Here is a 22200-nt window from a genome sequence, read left to right as displayed (position 1 = left end):
TGGTGACGTAGTGTACTTGAAGAAGCAGAGAAGACCGGGAAGAGCTGGGAAACCATAAAAAAACTAGCAAGAGACAGTGGAGAGTGGCATCTTTTTGTCGAGGCCCTATGTTCCATGAGGAACTCAAAGGAGTGATGATGAATTAGTTTATTAATTTTTGTTATCGAATCATGTCTTGTCTATATATACCAATCAATAATTGTGCAAAGTTTCAACTTGATCCAAGAATGGGTGAGGGAGAAGTAATGTGAACACACTTTTTACAAGACAGACAGTGAGTTGATAAGCTTTGTAAAAAACAAAAACAAAAAAAAAAACTGGACTACTGATCAACTAAAAGAAATCTAAAGTTATAAGAACAAACTACCATAGATAGTCCAAGCATACTACAGCGGGAGAGCATTTAAAAAATAGAATATTCCACCTATCTTGGAAGTGAAATGTTTTACATGTTTAAGATGCTTCTTCAGATTTGGAGATAATCTATATCCTATCCCAAACCTGCAGCCAGAAGACATGGTATGAACCCAGGACCATCAAAACGAGACAACCGTGCATATACAGCATGACCAGGCAGCCAAGTAGGGTTAGCAAAGATAGTTAAACTGAATACAATATTCAAAATCTTATGAATAAAATTAGGTTTGCCTTTTCCTCACAAGCAATCTTGTACTCCAAAGCACTGTCTTTACAGAACAAGATCAGATCCTCTACTGTTTAAACAAAATTATCCTTTTAACTCAATTTCATATAATTTTACAAATTGTGATTAACTAGTAAAACACTAAAGAACAACAAAAATGTATTAAATCAGATCTTTTTCCTTTAATTGACCTATAAAATAGTGTACATTACTTTTTTATGTGATCACATTTCATGAAACAAAGATTTTAAAGAAACAAAAATTTAACTTATAAAAACAGCATTTGAATAAAAAAAATGTATTTATGTTTAACCTACTAATGTTCACATATGTAGACTTTAGATCTATACAAAGTAGAAAAAGGTCAGTTAAAAAAAATAAATTTTAATGGCTAAAAAATGTTCCTTACCATTTCTAAAAAAATAAAACTGAATAATAAATCACAAAGGGCAACAGGAACAAAACTACATTTTCATAACAAGAAACATTGACTTACAATAAATAATGAAAAGAAATAAAATACAAGTAACATACTTTGTATGCAGAAAAAAACTAAGAAGTTAACATTCAAAGAGGTTAGGTAGTGAGCCAGTAGCAGAGGCATATTTACATGTTATAGTTATTATTTTTTTGAGAATGGTCCAATATAGCAGTGATAGGCAAACTGGTTTGGGAGTTCTGACAATGATACATGTGTAGTTTTCTGTTGTCACAAACTGAAAAAAGTTTTAAAACTGAAATATCTTTCAAAGGAAATTAGCAACATTTGAGAATAACAAGTAAAATCCTAGTTGTTCAAAAGCAAACACTGTTTCATTGGGAATAGATATTTATTGATATGCTTTTTTCATATAAATATACAATATGAGAGGGTGTTCTAGAAAATGATACTCATAACTGAGCTTCAAATATTTAAAATTAGCCTAAATGAAAAGCATAATCTAAAAAAAATTCAATAATTATCCTGAGAGCATATTTTATAAAATATGCTAGTATTTTTCTAGCATGTGATATGATTGAGGATAATTTTAAATTGAATAAAATGAATAATAAAATATTTTGTTTCAGGATAAAAATTTAGCATTGATTCACAATGGAGACATTAAAATAAAATTAACCATCATTATTTTCTAATATAATTAAAATCTTTTAAAAATTGTCCTGACTCAACAGTTACCAAAAAAAAAAAAGCAAAATTAATGATTAAAAAAATGCGTCTATGACAAAACTTTATAATTGGAGTAAAAGAAGAAAAAATAATTTTCCTTACTGATGAAACATCTGCACTTAAAAAATATAAACATGAAAATGTATTTATTAAAACTGTGCTTTAAAAAAAGCAGGGAAACAGTTTTAGTTAATACAACTGTAACTAAAAAATGACATTGGTGCCCATACAAGGAAAGCATAAACAGGGATGTCTGCATATAATTTGGCATCACATTTTCATGGAAGACCTCAGCTCAGTGGACACCAGGTGAGAAGAGGCTTCAGACGTTGCCAGATTTTTATGGAGACAGCCTGCTGCCCATAGCCCCGAACATTGCGGGAGGATCTAAGCCTAAGTAACTAACTAAAAAAAAAATCCCTAACTCTTGCTTTCAGAGATACAAAAAAAGAGAGATACATACACAAATTGTAAAAACTAATACACAATACCCACCATTGTTAGTAACAGTATTTTAAAAGGCAACATTGTGTTAATATATGTGGTACTAATCTATATGATTATAAAGACATGTAATAATTTCCTTGGTGTTGAAATGCTGACTAATTTGACTAAGTAATTGAAATGCTGACTAATTTGACTAAGTAATTCATCATTTATAAACAAGAATTTTGACAATGTCTTGATAGTGAAATGGTGATATTAAATTTGTTGTTTGTTAAAAACATGTATAAAGAATTGTAGACTGAAAATTAAAATAGCTAGCATTAGCTCTTTCATCAGTTGCTTTGTGGGTGTTTAAGTGTATAAATGAAGTATATTTTCATTTACAGGCACTGTCAGTACAAATGCAAAAAAAAAACAACATTAAGGCACATTGTCAACAATGACATAAAAAGAAATAAAACATTATAAATTTAAGATTTGTAATCATTTTATATTTTAACAGTAGAATTCATAATAATAATACAAGGATTAGGCATGAAAATGTTTTAAAAATATAAACACGAGTTTAAAATATTGCAAAATATATGAAAACCTTAAAATACAGAAATTATGCATACTTTTTCAAGCCAAGGCAACTATGGTTTGTCTTATCCTTTTCTTAATTGAAAAAAAAATTGCTGTACAATTATAGTATATATTTGCTTTCTGTTCCACTTAACTTTACAATCATGTCTTTCAGAACATGAGAATTTGATTCAAATTGAAATATAAAATTAAAGTGTTAGACTAATTTTGGTGTAGGTTGAAAAAAACTTTGTGATGAGTAAAACTTGCTTTCAATGTCTTTATATTTTACCTTTTTATTTTTGGACATGAATTTAGAAGATGATTGATATTTGTGTGTTATTAAGTCATGTAAAGCTATTTCTATATTGATATACCTTGAAATTCTTATGAGTAGGCAAAAACATTCTTGAAATAGAATTATGACTATCTAAAGCTAAGAAGATGTTTGATTTGTCTCCAATCTTAGTTAGCATGCAAGAACAAAATGTTGCAGTTCATTCAGTTTTTGATCTGTTACATTCAGAACATAGTCTTCCATAGATGGATCCTCCCATACACTAGTGAAATCTGTTCTCATTCTCTTACTTCCAGTGCCACAGTCTGCTACTTCCTGCAAGGACAAAGTGGAAAAAATAATTAAACTACCGGTATATAGTTTTCAATTTTAAAAGACAGGGGACATTTCAAAAGTATGAAAGAATGTATAATAGGAAATAAATATTTATGATGATTAACTTCTTGAAAATATCTGTAAAATGATCATTATATCAGAACATTGAGAGTTTCAAGTAGTTTTTTTCTTCTATTAACTCTTTATCTCCGCAATTATTTTTCCACGTTCTGACAGAATTGTTCATTTTTCACATTTGTTCATTCTACCCTGTTATGATTAGACTTTAATAATCAGACAACGTTACTTTTGGTATAGAATTATAGGAGAATGCATGCTCTTTTTATATAACAAATTTAAGTTTTTAAGACCATAAAGTAATCTAATTTAATAAGGTCAAATTAACGATTGTATCATTAACTAGGAGAGAAAGAGTTAAAGTATTTACAAGAAGTTTTTGACAGCAAAATATGACATTAAACATAAATTCCTGTAAACAAGGCAGTCCTGGTGTTTATTTTTACATGAGATTTTTTTTTTTTTTTTCAGGGGAAAGGGGGGTTTAGGTTTAATACTTGAAAAAAATTCATCACTAGTTTCTATAAAAAACTTAGCTGTATGCAGTGATGCCTACATACCAAAATGGAAATGTGTATTCCCAGACCTGGAAATGTGTATTTTGAGGGGCAAATGTGTATTTTGTTAAATACAAAGAAATATTCTCAGGAAAGACTAAAACCCTTCAAGCATGTAACATACATGAAATGCAACAATCCTAAAAATTAACACAGCTTAAAGTTATGCAGGACATTCTGTACATTTGTCAAAATATTTACACATTTAGTCTTTGTCATAGACTTTTCTAGTATATGTTAGAATGATGCCGTTCTTGTCACTTGGCAATGATTTTATGAACCTAATGCCTCTAGTGTTAAATCATGGTTCCATAAAGCACCAACAGAACATTCTTTGAAAAGATTTAAGAATGGAAATTTCTGTTAGAAGTGAAATTATTAAACCAGATGTAATGATTTGCTTGGCTGGATCAGTGAAATCTAATTTTATAAAAGTAGTTTTGTTTATTGCTATTTCTTTACAAGGTAAGCAGACACTGGAAATTGCTGGTTTACAAATAATGGAATCTAGATCTAGAATAGATCTAAATCTAGAAGCAGCTTCATTAACAGTTGATTGGGTTTAATGTGCATGTTATAAGCTATCTAAAGGTATTTTAACAATCACACAGAATAGCACTGTCCTGAGTGAATGTAAAATACTAGATATAAAGTTAGAACAGCCAGATCAATAAATCTCTTTAAAAGATGACAGATATTGCTGCTTTTGAGTAGGTGTAGATCTAGTTACAGATCCTAGAGCAATTACTAGTCTATATCTATAATTAGATCTACTATGATCTAGATTAGCTCTAGAGCTAAGTCTAGTACACAACTGGATCTGATCACATCCAGAATCTAGACTATATTATATAATTATATCTAGATCTAAATCTATTAGATCTTAATTCTAAATCTAGATGTATCTAAATTCTTGGTGCCTGACATCAAAAAATATCTAGAATTTTTATTTATTTATTGCTTTTGTGGAGGAATGTGTATTTTCAGATGATGACCCAGATAAACCATACTTGTGTACATTTGCATACAAAATACACAAGATGCGTGGACTACTTTAAGGAAACTCTATGTATGTGATCCTTCTAAAATTTATTTGCATTTTCCTTCCACACCCATGTCTCGCCTTGGATACCCACACTCCAGCTAACAACATAGAATTTTATTTAGTATTTCAATTTTTATAATATTAAATAGAATAAAAAAACAGAGTAGTGGTTTCATCTTACAAGTGCTACTAAAAAAAATTCTGATTATTTTATAAGAAGCAAAGAATAGGATATTCAATGATGTTGGACACTGTAGGGGCTTTAGTAACTCAGGATCTCCAGAGGAGATTTCAAAGTTTTACAACTCTGCACAGTATTCCAAACATCTTTTTATTACATCTTTTTCCTCAGTCAGACATCTATTGTTTTTGTTTTGTATATAGGGGCAGTTCTAACATCCTTTGAGGTCCTTTAACAGTTCATTCGCTTTTTTACTGTTGTTTCTGTTCAGCCCCTCTTCAATTCCTTGAAATTGTTTCTCTATCCACTTCTTCTGTTCTTTCATTTTGTTTCTTAATCTGTTCCAGTATGTGACACTTTTGTATTAATGGGCATAATTTGAATCAAACAACTTTTATCTTTTAAGCTCCCATCATTTGTCATGGAGTATATCCTCAGTTACCCAGGGGTTTTTGGCTAGTGGAGCTTCCCTAATACCGCAAGGGTGGTATCTGTGACTGCTGTGTTTAGCTCATTGACTTGTGTGTCAATATTCTGGAGTCCAAGATATTAAGGGCTGCAAAGTGTCCTTCTACTTGTGCCTTGAATATGGCAGTTATTTGGGGTCTAGTGCAGCTCAAATTTTATCCTGGTCCTTGTTTTGTTACTTTTTTAGGTGTAATTTGTAGGTAATCATAACAAGGTTATAGTTGCTTCTAATGTCAGCTCCAGGTAAACTTCTTGTTTTGGTCACAAGGAAGCTTGTCTTAAAATGCTGCGGCACCAAGATGTAATTGATCTGGTTGTGGTGTGCTCCTTTGGGACTATAACAAGTGTTTATTTGCAACTTTTAGTGGCATCCTAAAGTGTTAGCCAGAAAGAGATTGTTGTCTTTGCAAACTCTAATGGTCTCAGGCCTTGTTCGTTAGTTGAGAGGTTACTGTATCTTTCAGATGTGCCTTTCCAGGTTTGGTAGGAGTCACTTCCTACTTTGCATTCCAGTCTCCTTGTACAACAAGGATGTCCTTTTATCTGACTTTATTGACCACTTTCTGTAGTTGCTCATAAAAACTCTTCTACTACCTCGTCACCATAGATTGATGTAGGAGCATAGGCTTGTAGGATGGTGATGTTGAAGGGTGATGCCTTTAAACATGGAAATGAGTCGACTTGATATAGGATATCAGTTTGCAACACAGTTGATGTAGTTTCTGTGTATAAGAAACCTGATTCCTTGTGAACATCTTACAGTCCAGTGTACTGTAGTATAGTTTATGTCCCTCTCTCATTGTTATTTTGCCTTTTTTTTTAATACATTTCACAGAGTTCAATGGCATTGAAGCAGAGTTTGTTCAGTTTGTGTGAGATATTCAACTTTCCCTTAGTTTCTTAGTGATCTCTTATTTAAATTCCATATTCCTATAGTGACTTTAACTTTATAGTAGCTGGCATTTATTTTATTTTTGTATGGACCAGTAATATACTTTTCACCTCTACTCTGGTCTGTGATGGTAGGCACAGCCTTGGGTAATCAAGGGGACAGCAAAGCTGGTATGGGTTTTCTTATGGTCATAATTCTATGGGATGTAACAAGGGCTAGGTCAGCATCCATCCCTCTCCCTGCCTTACAACAGCAGAGTACCTCCAACATGAGGTCGTTAAAGTCCATCTTGGGACTCTTACCCCGCCTGTGACCTTAGTCAAAACACTTTCACCCAGTGGTGCCATGTTATCACCACCCCCTTCACATAGTTAAGTCTGCCAGCTGAAGAGGTTTTCCAGGGCATGGTTTAGGGCTTGGAAGGGGACAAATGAGGCCGTCCACTCATAAGTAACAGCATGCTGGACCATCAAAGATACTAGCCCTTTTCAGTGGCCCCCATGCTTGAAATCTTACTTTAAATTGAAAGTCTTCAGGAAATAGCAACACAGCAATCTGCTTCTTCATTTCATCTGCAAATATTCAAACATTATAAGAAATAAATTTTTAATTTAAGAAAGATGAATGAAGTAAATACATTATACAAGCAAGGAGGGGCCATAATAATTTTATGTTAAAATTAAGAGCGTAAGACATTTTTACAGTGTTGAAAATTTTAATGTGGTCTATAAAGTTGCTATTGTTTTGATGATAATAGTCAGAATTATGTTCCACTGGGGCTTCTTTTTTACTCAAGTGAACTGAGGTGTTTTGTTGTCAGTCTATTTCTGAAACTATTTTTTTAGTTTCATTTTCAAAAAAAGCTGCCATCAAGTATGCAAACATTGCACAAATTTGTGGAGCTTGAGATATTTTTGAAGCACAGGATTTTATTTTTACAAGGTCTTATATAATAGCAATTAAAATAAATAAATTTAAAAAAATCAGATTTCAGAATATTTAGATGATTATTAAAGTGGAACACAATGTCTTCAAGCTGCTGGTCTCTTTTCACAAGTTCACAGTCCACCTTCAAAGGCTTAGGGAAGATATCTAGATCTTATATATTTTGAAATTGTAATCTTGAAAATTTCTGAGTCTGTCTTTACAACAGTCAGTCAATTTACTGTTGTGCAATGAGACAAGTTAATTTTAGCTAGCTAACCAACAACTGCCCCTTCACCCCCCCAAAAGCTGAAACTTTGAAGGTGAGTTCAGATATTTTCTGTAAATTTATTCTTTCTTTAATATTTACATAGTCAGTGTTATTGATATTTTCAATTATATTATAAAATATACAACAGAAAGATTTCAATTGACTAGAGCTAGTGTTGGTCCATAATGGCTATAAAAAAGTAAATAAAATATTCTTGTAATTGAATGTAACAATTTAAAAAAGACATCAACTACAAATTGATAACTAAGTTGTTTCTTTAGACAAGCCAGGTTTCTTAAAGAGATGTGATTTGGTCTAATTATGTTTTTTACAGGAAAAGAATGTATATAGTAGTAAGTAAAAAAAAACAACAACAGAGAAGTGTAAAGCTAAATGTAAAACCTGGCATACAAAAAAATTATAATTCATGGTCAAAAGTTTATGTGGGAGAGCATTACAATGTTCCGGGTACAAAAATTAAAAGCATGACTACAGTTATTATAATCAAGCCTTTAAAACATTTTGTGCTAATAGTTTAAACAATTTTTATTTTCATTTTAAATACAACTCTTCCCATCTACTATAGCTTTAAACAAAACAACAACTCATTAAATTACCTCCAGGCATATTTTTTTTAACATAATTAGAAACATCAGCAGTGTCACCATAATTCTCTTGCTCTGGAAAAGCAACAGAATCAAAGAGCATCATGAGGATTTTGAAAAGTTCTTGTCGCTGAGCTTGAGTTAATTGAGATCTCAATTTTGAACTGAACTATAAAAACAAAAAGAAATAACTGAAGAGTATTTAACAAAATAAAGCAGATAGAACAGCATCCTAACTTTCATGCCTACTGATCATGATGACCAAACATATAAATCAAGACAAGTAAGTTGGAAAGCTGTTTATATCAACACTACTATTTCTTCCTCTTTACAGCTGATGCACACTGTTTATAAATTGTCTGTTCAAGGTAGGAACACTGCTATTAAAACCCTATCAGACTAATCAATTACCCTCATCAGTAATTCTTTAGCCAGATTAAAAATTGTTAACAAGAAAAACATTGAAGAATTTTTGTTAAAAGACCCAGGTTCCATGAAGTTCTGAATAGAGGTCTTTGTAAAAGAAATCCCAAAAGAAAAAAAAAGTAATTCTATAGTTAGAATACTGATAAAATTAATTTATTTCGACTCATTACAGAATTTTGTGCGTGTGTTAATGTTTAAAATTAAATGTACAAAAGTTTACCGTTTCAAGGCTTCTTTCTTCCAAAATCTGATTTGCTATATCTCTGCTGGTTAAGTTGTCCCCAGAGTACAGAGCACAAAACATTCTTATGATCTCCAATATGTCCTCTTTCAATTTCTGGCTGTTCTGTAAAAATTTCTTGGCTGCATCAAAGTCAAACACTTTTATGTTTAACTTTGGTGTGATCATCACATTGCCAGCTAAGACAAGCAAACAAAGAATTAATAGAAATAAAGCTCTAAATTCAAACTTAGTTTAAAACAAAATCTTGCTACCATTTCATTACTAGGTAGATGCAGTTAATGGGCTACACTTCTGACCTTTTTCAACTTTTATTATAATAATAAATCTAAACTTTCTATTTTATAAAGTAAAAAGAGTTATCAAATCCTTTTAACTAACCATGCATATCACTATGAGAATAACCTTTCTGTCTCAAACATTCATAAGCTGACAAGAGACCATCTAATACACAAATGGATAAACCAATAGCCTGATCAGAGTTTAGTGTAATTTTATCCAAAACATGTTGCAGAGTTTTTCCTGAAAAAAAAAAATTAACACAAAAGTTTTGTATGCCATGTTTTTTGCAACTTTTCTTTCAATAATTGAATGACAGAAAGCATGGCTTTGCTTTACTATTATTTAACATTATGGAAAATAATGGCAGAAGGTTACATTTTTAGCTTGCAATCAGAGGGGGATAGACTTGTTATTTAATATTTTAGAACATCTAAAAAGAAGTTAGGGTGCTTCTCGTGCTTCAAACTAATGAAGAATTACTTGAGGTCAACATTCTCAAAGATAGATTGAAACATTTGGTAATTCTTGCTATAGAGTATGATCTATGTAGGAAACAACATTTTTATGATATACTGTATGACTTTGCTACAAGCAAGGCTCGTGAAGTAATTCTGTATGTAGTAAAGAATGAATTAAATGCAAGCTGAATTTATTTTCTAACACAAACTCTTAATTTTAAATCATTATTCGTATCCCTACCCAAACTGGGCTCCACACAATCCATTTTGCATAGGGCCCCACAATGGTTAAGTCTGGCCCTGCTATGTAGTGACGGGTGAATACGCCACTTCACAATGGCACCTTATTACTAAGCAGAGTGTATGACTGTGCTTCTGTGAGTAAGAACAACGGACAGGGCATCACCATAGTTATCTCAATGTTCACAGACAAAGTTTAAAGCCATCGTTCGAAGTTTGAGATGTTGATGACATTTTTCCAGAAATATGCGACTGATAGAAATAAACAGTTACCTGATGCAGGAATTTTGACTACATTGAAATACCTGTTGACTCCACGAAATATAAGTGAAGCAGTGGCCATGGTTAGGAAACGAAGGGCAATAAAAGACAACAAAATCAAAACAAAGCTACAGAAAAATCATGCAACTATTTAAATGACACATATTGACGTGTGTAAAAAATACACACATAAATGTAGTCAAATATAGAATGTAAAGAGAAAGATTACTTGTTCTCCCCCCCCCCCCCCCACTCCCCCTTTTGTTTTTGAGCCTCACTCTGTCACCCTGAAATTTATGTGGGGTAACTCTAGTCCGACTTGCAGAAATAAAAGAGCTATCTTTTCACTACTTTATTGTGGTGTCCTGCATGGTTGGGTCATGAAGAGAATTATATTTAATTCTATTGTGTAACCTCGAAATGTTACAACATACCTAGAATGATTACTATGATGCGTTAAGTTTGTATAAGTTAGGGAAAAAAAAATGACATTAACGTCAGAGATTGATATAAAATCACCTTTCATAATTTCCATATTCATGACCACCCGATCTTCAACCATTTTAAAAGCATATAACTCTGGAGCCAAATCTTTTTCTTGCAAATGATACCATGCCATTATCTGATCACCATCAAATCGGGCTAGCATAATCTATACAATTACAAAAATTAGCAATAAATAGTCAAGAATCAAAAAGTTGGATGGAGATGTGGGGCAGCACATTTATTTTCTAGCAATAAGTAAACAACAACAATTGTGGAAAATTAACTAGAAAAAAGCTTTATATATTTACATACTGTCTTTTGCGCATTTATCTCTCCAGTTATTTGGTCTTTGACAATGATAATTGGTGAATTGATTCCAATACCTAAAATTTCCCCTTCTTTGTTTGTATGTCTTGAATTTTCAGAAACCTGAAGAAGAAAAACAATTATCATTAGTAAATGACCTTTATCTTAAACCGTGATCTACTTGAAAGTCTATTATTAGTACAAGAAAAAACTAATCAAGCTTAAAATTAATTTTATCTACTGATGATACTCTAGCTCCAGAAATGCTAATTTTTTAACTGCCTAATTTTTTTTTTTCAATTCTTGAGGGAAGGGTTTATGAAATGAGTCTGTTACTTTTAGCTAAATAAAATATCAGCTTGAATTGAATGATGAAGAATACCCTAGCTATCAATGAGATTTTAATTTAAGCCATTCTGTATGGTAGTTAATAAGTTTATGTCAAATAAAGTCATGCTTCAATAATCCATTTCCTGAATATGCAGAATAAGTACCCATATCACAGAACTAAAAACATACACAACTATATTATCCAGATTCACTCGTTACTATTTGGCCGAGGACAGACACAGACGACGAAAAGAAAATCTTAATCAACCACAGGCAGACAATGGTTATGCTTATGCTTGCCCTGGATGTGGTGGCAAAATATGTAGGTCACAGCTGGGGCAGCCACGGGAAATATTGCATTCCTCATTAATCTTCGGACTCAAGACAAGTCTTATTATTATTATTTGGCTCAAACCTGTCAGAACGTACATAAATGATTGATTGGAATTATGAATATTATGAGGCATAAATAAAAGAAAATAATGTTTTTTATCATTTAATGCAAAAGACAAAATTTTATTTTAGAAAGAAAATGTGCAAAATGCTTTTACAAAGCCATACTTTTGATCGATTCAAAACAATGCCTGTTTTAAGTCCACTATTTTGTAGAAAAGTTATGTTTCCAATGATTTTCTCTACGGCGTTCAAGGCAGATGAGGTTTGAACTTTAAAACTGTTTTCTTTAATACAACTGAAAATTAGTTTAACAACAATTAGGTAACTTAGGTTCCTGCAACATTTAGAGATTACAGTTATGTATTATTGTGTAATGATTATCTTGAATAGATATGCGTAAAAAAAAATAATTTCTTCCTTTACTTGAAGTTTACTTACACAGGGTTTATATTTTTACGTATTAGTGACAGATTATCTAGATCAACATCAGCTGAAAAGTAAAACCCACCAAAAAAACGTTATTACTTTATCCTTATAATTATCTCTATTAAAACAATCAAAAGTATAAAATAACTAAATGTATCATAAATCTAATATATGTTTTTTTTTTATTTTTATATAATAGCAGATTGACATTATTTGGTTTAGCTTAACTAAAATATAATTTTTTAAGTTATTTTTTTTTTAATAATTAAAAATTCATGACACGGTGTATGTGTCAAGGTATGAAGAGAAGTGTAAACAGGAAGTTTATTTTTACATTGGCTTCTTGATGCTTTAAGTTTATACACAGAAAAGTAAATAAATGTTAGAGATTCGTTTCTGGCATGAGTACTTTCTAGTACTCTTAATTTAAATATATATATATATATATATATATATATATATATATACAGAAGAAGAGTAATTAGTTTCAGGGGCAAAAAATCAGTCTGTTCAGTTAATGTCAAGTCTACTTTTTAGAATTTATTATTGAATTTAAATTACAAAGTGTTTTATTGAAAAAAAAAACAAAAAAAAAACATTTTCACCACCCTATGAAACATGTTGTACATATATTATATAAATTTTTTGGAAGATTGTCATATTACTCGTTTAATATTCAAACTAAAATATATAACTACTATGAAAATTAAATTTTTGTCTGTTAAGATGTAAAGTGCATGCTAATTCCCCAGAACCATGGTTGTCAGAATGTTGCACTCTCAGGCATATTTTATATAGAATAAATTATTTGTGTGAATAATTTTTTTTTGTTGTGCATAATGAATAAGCACCTGATGCTTCCTGAAGACATAGAGACATAAGCTTGTCATGTTGTCCAACATCATAAAACACTACTCCTGATTCACCTGTAACAATATCAATATTAAAGTATCAGTTTTAATAAGTTCAATTTAGATAAATTTTGTATAAACTAGCAACACTATAAAAATTTTAAAGGATAATTTATTTGATTCTTTGCATGAGTTCATATGTTTAGCAAGTTTTAACATCAACTATTTAAAAGAAAAGAAAACTTAGAGGAAGTTTTATTAGGTAATTTGAAAAAGACACTGGAACAGTGTCCAAACCGTATACCTTGTCTACATTAAAAAGTTGCAATTATATTATATTACATTTTTCTCTAGTTCTGAAACTAGTCTAAATAGAAGGAGGAGAATTATCTTGTTTTGTCACAACCAGTGTCATGAAATATGGAGAATAGACCCAGACTTGTGAAAGAGTATATAGATTAATATTTGTTTCACTTGTTCATTTTAATTATAAACTTTTATGAAAAAAAAATATTGATTTATATTCAATTTAATAATGTGATTCAAAAAGAATATTATTCTTGTAGGATTTATTAACTAAAGTGTTTGGGATTTCTTTTTGTGGATTTTTTTAAATATTATTTATATTATTATGTATTATATTATTATAAATTGTGTTGTGTTCACATGAGAACAAAGAACCTGCCAAATCTATCTTCACAATTAGGGATATGCACACTATAAAAAATAACACAAAGTAACAAGAATACATACCATCCCAAGTCATTCTAATATTAAATTAATAGTTAAATGCTCATTGAATCTTAGTATTTACCTGTATGTTGTGTAAATGTTTTAATTACCTGAATCTTCTTCCATTTGTAGTACTATGCAACTTGAATTCTTTGTTTCTTTTAATTTGTAATAGACTAGAAAAAAAAAAAGATAAATTACTTAGACCTATTATACACAGCAGTTTGAGCAACAACAAAAAATATTTAAAATAATTAAACTTAATAATCAAATTTCTATAATTTAACGCTGTGCTTAAAAATTTAGTTTTAATTAAATTTATAATTCATCTTTTACAATATTTATAATTTCAGTATGTTAGATCTATAATTCTATAGAATAGATACTTTAGATTTAGTCAAGTATGTTCTAGATTTATAAATCTTAATCTAAAGGGTTATGGGATGACTGCCTAGTCATGTAGTAAGCCTGCTGGACTGTCATTCAGAAGTCTTTATGGCCGCAATGATGACTATGCTCCAGGGTTCATAACATGCCCTCTGCCATCCCCCATATCCTGCAGGAGGGTTTGGACTAAGAAGTAGATAATCATCAATGATAATCTTTAATTCTGAAGGAACATACAACTAGTAGACTTAGAATCTACTACCTTTGACCAAAGCTCTAGATTAGTCTAGATCTATAGGCTAGGGCTATAACTAGAACTAGATCTATGTATAAAATTATAACATAAGTATATATTGTTAGACACCTTATTTATATAGATTAGTTATTTAGCGACGCACCATAGAAGACGCATATTGAACGGGACTAGTGACGTTTGGGATATGTTGGGTTAGAGACAGGAAAATCAGTTAGCGATATAATCCTCTAGGGTAACGACGTGTTTAGTGACAGAGACTTTTACTGTGGCCTTTTCTTGGAATAAATACATGTTACATTGTTCTTCAGCGTTGACTACATCTCTTTACTAGTTAAAACCGATGTGTTTGTTTTGTCTGGATTGTTGATCAACTACACGGAATACACCCGAACAATAACACCCAAACGCTTGCAGAGTAATTGGTTGAAATTCAACAGTCATCCATAGTTGACCTCAAGACAGCCTGAACAAGCAACATAACAATATTTATACTAGATATATATATATATATAATATATAAATCGTCCATTATGGTTCGATGATGACCACTTTTGTCATCCAGGGGGCTGAGGGCTCTGCACTGGGGTTTTGTGCCTCCTCATGTGGCTGGTGAGACCTATGTGAGCCCGGAATGTTCAGCTGCATATTGGCCAGGTTATTCCAACTGGAGCTAGTGTCATTGGCCTTGCTATTTTTTCTATGACATTTTTCTTCTGCCAGTGCTGTTCTCTTGTCTCTTTTGTGCGTTTCACAGCGCCACACCATGATACTATATCATGTGTTTCCATCTCCCATCAAGGGAACTTTGAGGGTGTCCCTGAAGCATTTTCTTTGTCAACCTTGTGAGTGCTTCCCTTCCTTTAATTGACCATACATGAGTCGTTTAGGGATTCTGCAGATGTGGGCTGCCCGTTGCAGCTGGGAAAATGTGAAAATGGTTCAATTTCCCACCCCCCATGTTTTCTAGATACTGCGATGTCCATGTTTCGGAGGCATAAAGAGTATAAAGCAATGTAGGAAGGATGACAGCTCTGAATAGACCCGTAGCTAGTTTTGTGTTTGTGGTGATACCTCATCTATTTCAAACATTTTTAGACAGTCTGCTATAAGTTTAAGATGCATTGGCCTTGGCGATAAGCAAGTCGATTTTTTTTTACTTGATCTAGATATAGTATTTAGATGTACTGCAGATTCGAGATCTAGATGATACTAATGATAGAATCATAGATCTAAAAATATACTATCATTTATCATAGAATCTACTATCATCTAGAATTCTAGATCTATTATAATAATCTAGAGTACTAGATCTAATTCTAAAGACTAGAGTTTGGCTATAGTACTAGCTTTGTTGTTTGTTTGTAGATTTTTTCTAGATTCTATTAAATTACATATATAGTAAAATACTATATATTATATATATTATATATTATTCTAGATTTAGATCTATATTCTATTATATCTATATAGGTATTAATGGAAAGATCACTCTTTTATTTCTGCAAGTAGGACTAGAGTTATCCCACATAATTTTAGAGGCGGAAAAAAAAGAGAGAGGGGGGGGGGCAAACAAGTAGTATACACAACCATCAATAAATAACAGGGCCGCAATTTACCATTGTGACCAAGAATTCATGGAAAGATCACTCTTTTCAGCAAGTAAGACTATATGTTACCCCACGTAGCTTTAGCGAAAAAAAAATAGAAGGGGGGGGGGGGGGGGGGAGAACAGGTAATCTGTATTCTCCTGTCAATAAATAGCAGGGCCAGACTTAACTTTAGTGGGGCCCTATTTGATACGGATTTCGTGGAGCCAAGTTTGGGTAGGGATAGGAATAAGTGAAAATTAAGAGTTTGTATTGGAAAATAAATTCGTCTTTGCGTTTTATTCATTCTTTACTACGTACAGAATTACTTTACAAGCCTTGCGTGTAGCGAATTCATACAGTATATCATAAAAATTCTATATCCTACATAGATCAGGCTCAATAGCAAGAATTACCAAATGTTTCAATCTATTTACGAGAATTGTTGACCTCAAGCTTGAGGCACGAGAAGCTTCTTTCACCAGATTCCACATTTACGGGTATTGCATAATAGCATTTGTTACTGCGAGTAGGATTGGCGTTTTCCATATAGAATGACACCCCAAAATGACTATTTTCGTCTATATATTTCAGGAGATTTGAATGAGTTTTCAAAAGATTTTAATAATTTCTGAGATTTCCTGGACTTTTTCGTTTATTTAGTAATTTCAGGAGATTTCCAAGAGCTCCTAGTAAATCAGGAAATCTGTCTTTATAAGTTATAAAATTTAATAATGTACACCTAAAATTAGCGCGGGTCCAATGAAAGTGCGGGGCCCACTGCGGACGCATAGGTTGCAGTGACCTAAGGCCAGCCTGCAAAATAGCAGCATATATATATATGCTATGCCGTGGGTCGACTAGTATAGATGTATATTCTAGATGATAGATCTTGATCTATATCTAGTAGATAGATTTTGTTTAATTTTATGTAGACTAGATCATAGATCATGAGTAGTACTTAAGTTAGTACTACCTAGACTCTACTACTACTAGATTGTAGATCTAGAAATATATGATACAGACGTTACTTCAAAAAAGAAGATGATTACGTCCAACGTGTCATGCATATGCATTTCGTCATGCATATTAACCAATGAAGCGTGGTCGAGAGGCTAAGTGCGCTTGAACTTGGCTTGGCTACTTAGAAGGGGGCTCGAGGTTTGACACCCGACTCGGGCAGAGTTGTGGGTAATTTCCACTTTTAGCTGGCGTATTTACGTCTCTACACGGAAAACCAACTCCTAGATACCCCTTGCCCCCACCACTGGTCCGCAAATGAGATTGGACCAAAGTGCTCTGAGCATGCTATAACTAGATCTAGATCTATAAGGTTGAAAGTAGTGCTATAGTAATAGACTATATAAAAGCTATTATAATAATGACCTAAATTCTGCCAAGTCACTGGTTTTCCTGGCTAGCTCAGGCAACCCATTCCATCACTAATACTAATAGTATACTTAATACTACTAATAAATATTATAGTAGCTCCTCTAATACTAGTAGATCTAATACTAATAGATTAAATAGTTACAATCAATAGTTCAATAATTTTGAATAATCAATACTGACAATACTACTATTACTACAATTACTATAGATCTAGTACTAAGTAGTAGTGTAGAGTAGTAGGGAAGAAAGAGCAAGTCGGTGTTCAGATATAAGAATCAACTATAGATCTAATCTAGATTTTTCTTATCTTATATAGATTATAGATCTAAATCTAATAGATTTATTTTGTCCATATATAGACAGACTAACTAGATTTAAATACATACTAGATTAGATCTAGACTGTAGTCTCTAGTGACTAGTTTAAAGTTTCGCTGAAAACTGGATTTCCTGGAAATAATATTTTTACACCCAGATTCTACGCACAAAAAAATACATGGAGTCTAGTTAATCTTTAAAATATAGTTATGCACTATGGTTGCGAAGTGCAGTATAGATTTAGAGTAGTTTATTTAATCCGGACATTCGCTGTTTTTGTGGTCATTAAATCTTTATTTTGATATTTAATATGAAACTAGCGCGCTGTATAGGGGGCCTAATGTGCTTGTTTAATCATTCTAACCCAATTTCCTTCCATTTAGCTATCTTTTTCTGTAAGAAAAAAGAATTTCAAATTTGTAAGTCAGGTTGTTGTTTTCTCCGGGGACACGACAATTCGTTCACTGACATTTCGTTCACCGACAAATCGTTCACAACTTTTCGTTTTTTTGATTTGATTTTTGATTTGAGGCACATCGGCACAATTTAGGCCATGTCGTGCCTGCAGTCCCTTAAGGACTACTCTCTCTCTAAACAACAAGGGCCAGATTCTATACAGTCATATAATTAAAATCAAGGTCTATTCACAGTTAAAATAGTAAAGGTAGTAAAAATTTAAATATTTGGTAAAAATCTAATGTAAATAGTGCATGTTCACAAATTCAGAAATCAGATCTTCGTAGATAGCCCCACTTCCCGAATAAAGCCCAGTACCTTCCCAGGGTCGACATTATTAAATAGTGTTTTTAGATTAGTGGCTCTAAAATATTTCGCCCTGACATCCTGGTATCTGGGGCAATCAACGAGGATATGTTCCACGGTGAGGCGAGAGTCACAGTACTCGCAAAGTGGGGGCTCCTCTCTCTTCAGTACAAAGGAGTGCGTGATGTAGGTGTGGCCAATCCTAAGTCTGGACATGGTTGTGCTACCACGCCTTGTCAGACCCTTAGATGTGGGCCGCCACCTGACATCCGCCACAATCTGCCTGAGTTTACTGTGAGTCTCAGCCTCCCATCGGTTCTGCCACTCTCGATAGGTGGCAGAGGCAATACTTTGTCTCAGGTCCGAGTAGGGAATTTGGGTTCCTGACACCGCATGATTTAGGGCTCTCTTTGCTTCTCTGTCTGCGGCTTCGTTTCCCTCAATGCCAACATGGGAGGGGACCCAGATGAAGGTGACATCCCTACGGTCGGCTGTTATTTGGTCCAACAGCTTCAGGCTCTTATGTACCAATGGGATGTCAGTCTTCATCCGCCCCAAAGCTTGCAATGCAGATTTGGAGTCGGAGCAGATTATAAATTTACTCCTTTCTGATGCTTTTACGGCCATAAGTGCAAGCAGTATTGCGTGCAATTCGGCCGTAAAGATGGAGCAGCCATCGGGGAGTCTACGGGAGATTGTTTTGTTCCGAAAGGAGCAGGCACACGCGACCTTTCCCTCCATTTTGGATCCGTCTGTGTAGATGGTGCCACAATCTCCGTAGCTCTCCTGCAGTTCCCTAAAGTGGACTTGTAGTATGCTTGGGTCTGTATTTTCTTTTTTGAAATTAAGGAGGGATAAATTTAATTTGGGTTTATTCATTAGCCAAGGAGGATTCTGAGGGGTTTCTATTTTAGAGATTTGGTCAATGGGTGGGGTTAAATTTTGGATGGGTTCTCTCATTCGAAGGCCCAACGGCTGTATGACGTTAGGCCTTCGATTGTATAATTCTACCTCTGTGGGGTTAAATATGGAGTCAAAAGCAGGGTTCGTGGGGTTGGATTTTAGCTTGACTATATACTGCATTGCAAGCTTATTCATTCTTATATCCATGGGGAGTTCTCCAGCCTCCACATGGAGACTTGGGATAGGTGATGTACGAAACGCGCCGAGACAGAGACGCAGGGCAGCATTTTGTATTGGTTCCAGTATTTTTAGGTACGACTTCCTTGCTGCTCCATATATTATGGATCCGTAGTCTAGCTTGGATCGAATTAGACTCCGATAGAGCAGCAGCAAGGTATCTCTGTCAGCTCCCCAGTCCGTATGGCTGAGTACTCTTAGTATGTTTAATGACTTTTGGCATTTCTTCTTAAGTTCCTTAATGTGGGGGAGAAAATTAAATTTGGAATCTAAGGTGAGGCCTAAAAATTTTGTAGTTTTCACGACAGGGATCTTCTTTTTGTGTATAAATAGTTCAGGGTCTGGGTGGAGTCCCCTTAGATTACAAAAATGCATACTAACTGTTTTGGAGTCTGAGAATTTGAAACCATTATAGTTTGCCCAACCCTGAATTTTGTTTAAACATAACTGTAATTTTCTTTCTAAGGTGTTCATGTTTTTCCCATAAGTAAGAATGACAAAGTCATCAACATACAAAGAGCACTCTATGCCAGGGGACAGCGCATTTATGATGCTATTTATTTTAATGTTGAACAGGGTGACTGACAGAATGCTGCCCTGGGGTACACCCATTTCCTGGTCATGAGTGTCAGAAGCGGAGTTGCCCACTCGAACCTGAAATTTTCGATCTTTCAGGAATTCCTCCACGAAACGGGGGAGGTGTCCCTTAAGCCCCATAAGCGCCAGGTCACGTAGAATGCCATGTTTCCAGGTTGTGTCATAGGCCTTTTCTATATCGAAGAATACAGCTACTAGATGTTCTCTTCTGAGTAATGCATTTCTAATATAAGCTTCTAGCCTTACCAGGTGGTCAGTTGTTGTCCGCCCCTGCCGGAATCCGCACTGGTAGTTTGAGATCACTTTATTCCTTTCCAGGTACCTTCGATGAAGTCCAGTAGGGAATCGGCGCCGGAGGCGCCATTATCCCGTTGATGGTTAGAAAGGCTTTTATCCAACCACCAGGCCTGGACATGGGGTTCTTCACCCCTGTCCTGTCTGAGGGCACCCAACGATAGGCGGCCATATTGGTTGACTGACTGGTAAAACGGGCCGTGCCGTGTACACAGCGCACCGTCCCCGAATCTTAAGTCACCCGCTATAAGTGTCAGGGACAGCGCTAACTGCGGGGAGCTTGTCTCATATTCCTATACTGTAACCGCCACTATTCCGTGCAAGGACCGCCAATCCAGCAATCCGGAACTGATGACGACCCCCTTTGTGGAACGGCGTGGCGGACTTTTTGGACTGGGTTGCAGGTTACTTGTTCCATCCCCACCCCGAGTGAGATAAAAAAAAACAAAAGCTCACCCAGGGAGACCTGCTAGAAGGCCTGGTTCGCTACTCGTTCTTAGCCTGTCCAGATCCACCTCTGGATGTTTCCACCGGAGGGCCACGCTGAGGCGACGGGTAGCTGGAAATCCTCCGGTTTCCAGGTACCAGACCAGCCTACTGTTAATCATTCTTTCCATGGTTTTGCAGATGCAGCTTGTTAGTGCTATTGGTCGATAGTTAGCTGGGTCAGAGCCGTCTCTTCCCGGTTTAGGTATTGGTATAACTGTGGCTTTCCTCCAGCTGTTTGGGAAAGCGCCTGTTTGCCACACACAGTTATAGACCCCTAGTAGGACTGCCAATGAGGGTTCGGGAAGGTGCTTGAGGAAATGGTAATGGATTTCGTCTTCTCCAGGCGCTGTGTCATGTGACTTGTCCAGCGATTCCCTCAGTTCCTCGAGCGAGAACGGTTTGTTGTAGTCTTCATTGTTCTCTGACCTGAAATCAATGGGGTGTCTTTCCTCCCTGGTTTTGACTTTTTGGAACTCTGGCGTGTAGTGTGCAGTGGATGATTTTTCTGCTATTGAGGATGCAAGGCAGTCAGCTATTTCTCTGGGGGACGTGACAGTTCGTCCTTGGTTTTTCAAATGCCCTATTGCATTTGATTCTTTCCCTTTGATTCGCCTTACTGCCTTCCAAACCGCTCTAGCAGAAGTTTTGGCATCCAGACTGCCGACAAAACTTCTCCAGGAATTCCTTTTGGCTGACCGTATGGTTTGTCTAGCCTTTGCTCTAGCTATCCTGAATAGCTTTAGGTTTTCCTGGGAAGGGTTCTTTATAAATGCAGCCAGTCGTTTTTTCCTATCACCAATAGCACTTTTGCAAGCTGTATCAAACCATGGTTTGCTAGGCCGTTTTGGATTTGCAGAGGTTAGGGGTGCAACTTTCCTGGCTATACTTAGTAGCTTGCTAGCAAAGGTATCAGCTGGGTTCTGTTCATGGAGGATATTTTCTGTGATATCCTCAGAGCATCTTTTTTGGAATTGTTCCCAATCGGCCTTATTCAGTTTCCACCGCTGAGGTCGTCCCAATGAAGGGAGATTGATAGTAATGATGATTGGGAAGTGATCACTTCCCCGTAGATCATTGCTAACTGACCAT

The 22200-nt window shown here is 34.4% G+C and overlaps 1 protein-coding gene across 3 annotated transcripts; it reads right to left on the bottom strand.

The window, feature by feature from the left end:
- Positions 1-803: 803 nt before the first annotated feature.
- LOC106062399 (uncharacterized) lies at positions 804-17964 on the bottom strand. Of its 3 annotated transcripts, XM_056042150.1 has the most exons (12): positions 17899-17963; positions 14002-14067; positions 13160-13234; positions 12321-12372; positions 12048-12177; positions 11163-11279; positions 10884-11016; positions 9505-9645; positions 9103-9302; positions 8469-8625; positions 7173-7228; positions 804-3435 (listed from the first exon to the last, which is right to left on the bottom strand). In XM_056042150.1, the coding sequence occupies exons 2-12, from the start codon at positions 14015-14017 to the stop codon at positions 3292-3294; spliced, it is 1221 nt and encodes a 406-aa protein (XP_055898125.1). In that variant the 5' UTR covers positions 14018-14067; positions 17899-17963; the 3' UTR covers positions 804-3291. The 3 variants fall into 3 exon arrangements, with proteins under 3 accessions (XP_055898125.1, XP_055898126.1, XP_055898127.1); XM_056042151.1 differs by lacking the exon at positions 9505-9645 and having other exon boundaries at positions 17899-17964; XM_056042152.1 differs by lacking the exons at positions 12048-12177; positions 12321-12372; positions 17899-17963 and having other exon boundaries at positions 14002-14034.
- Between the last annotated feature and the right edge of the window lie 4236 nt (positions 17965-22200).

This window comes from Biomphalaria glabrata, chromosome 9 (genome assembly GCF_947242115.1).
Source record: "Biomphalaria glabrata chromosome 9, xgBioGlab47.1, whole genome shotgun sequence".
Taxonomy (NCBI): domain Eukaryota; kingdom Metazoa; phylum Mollusca; class Gastropoda; family Planorbidae; genus Biomphalaria; species Biomphalaria glabrata.
The sequence above is the reverse complement of the archived record's forward strand: the minus strand, read 5'-3'. Positions and strand labels throughout refer to the sequence as shown.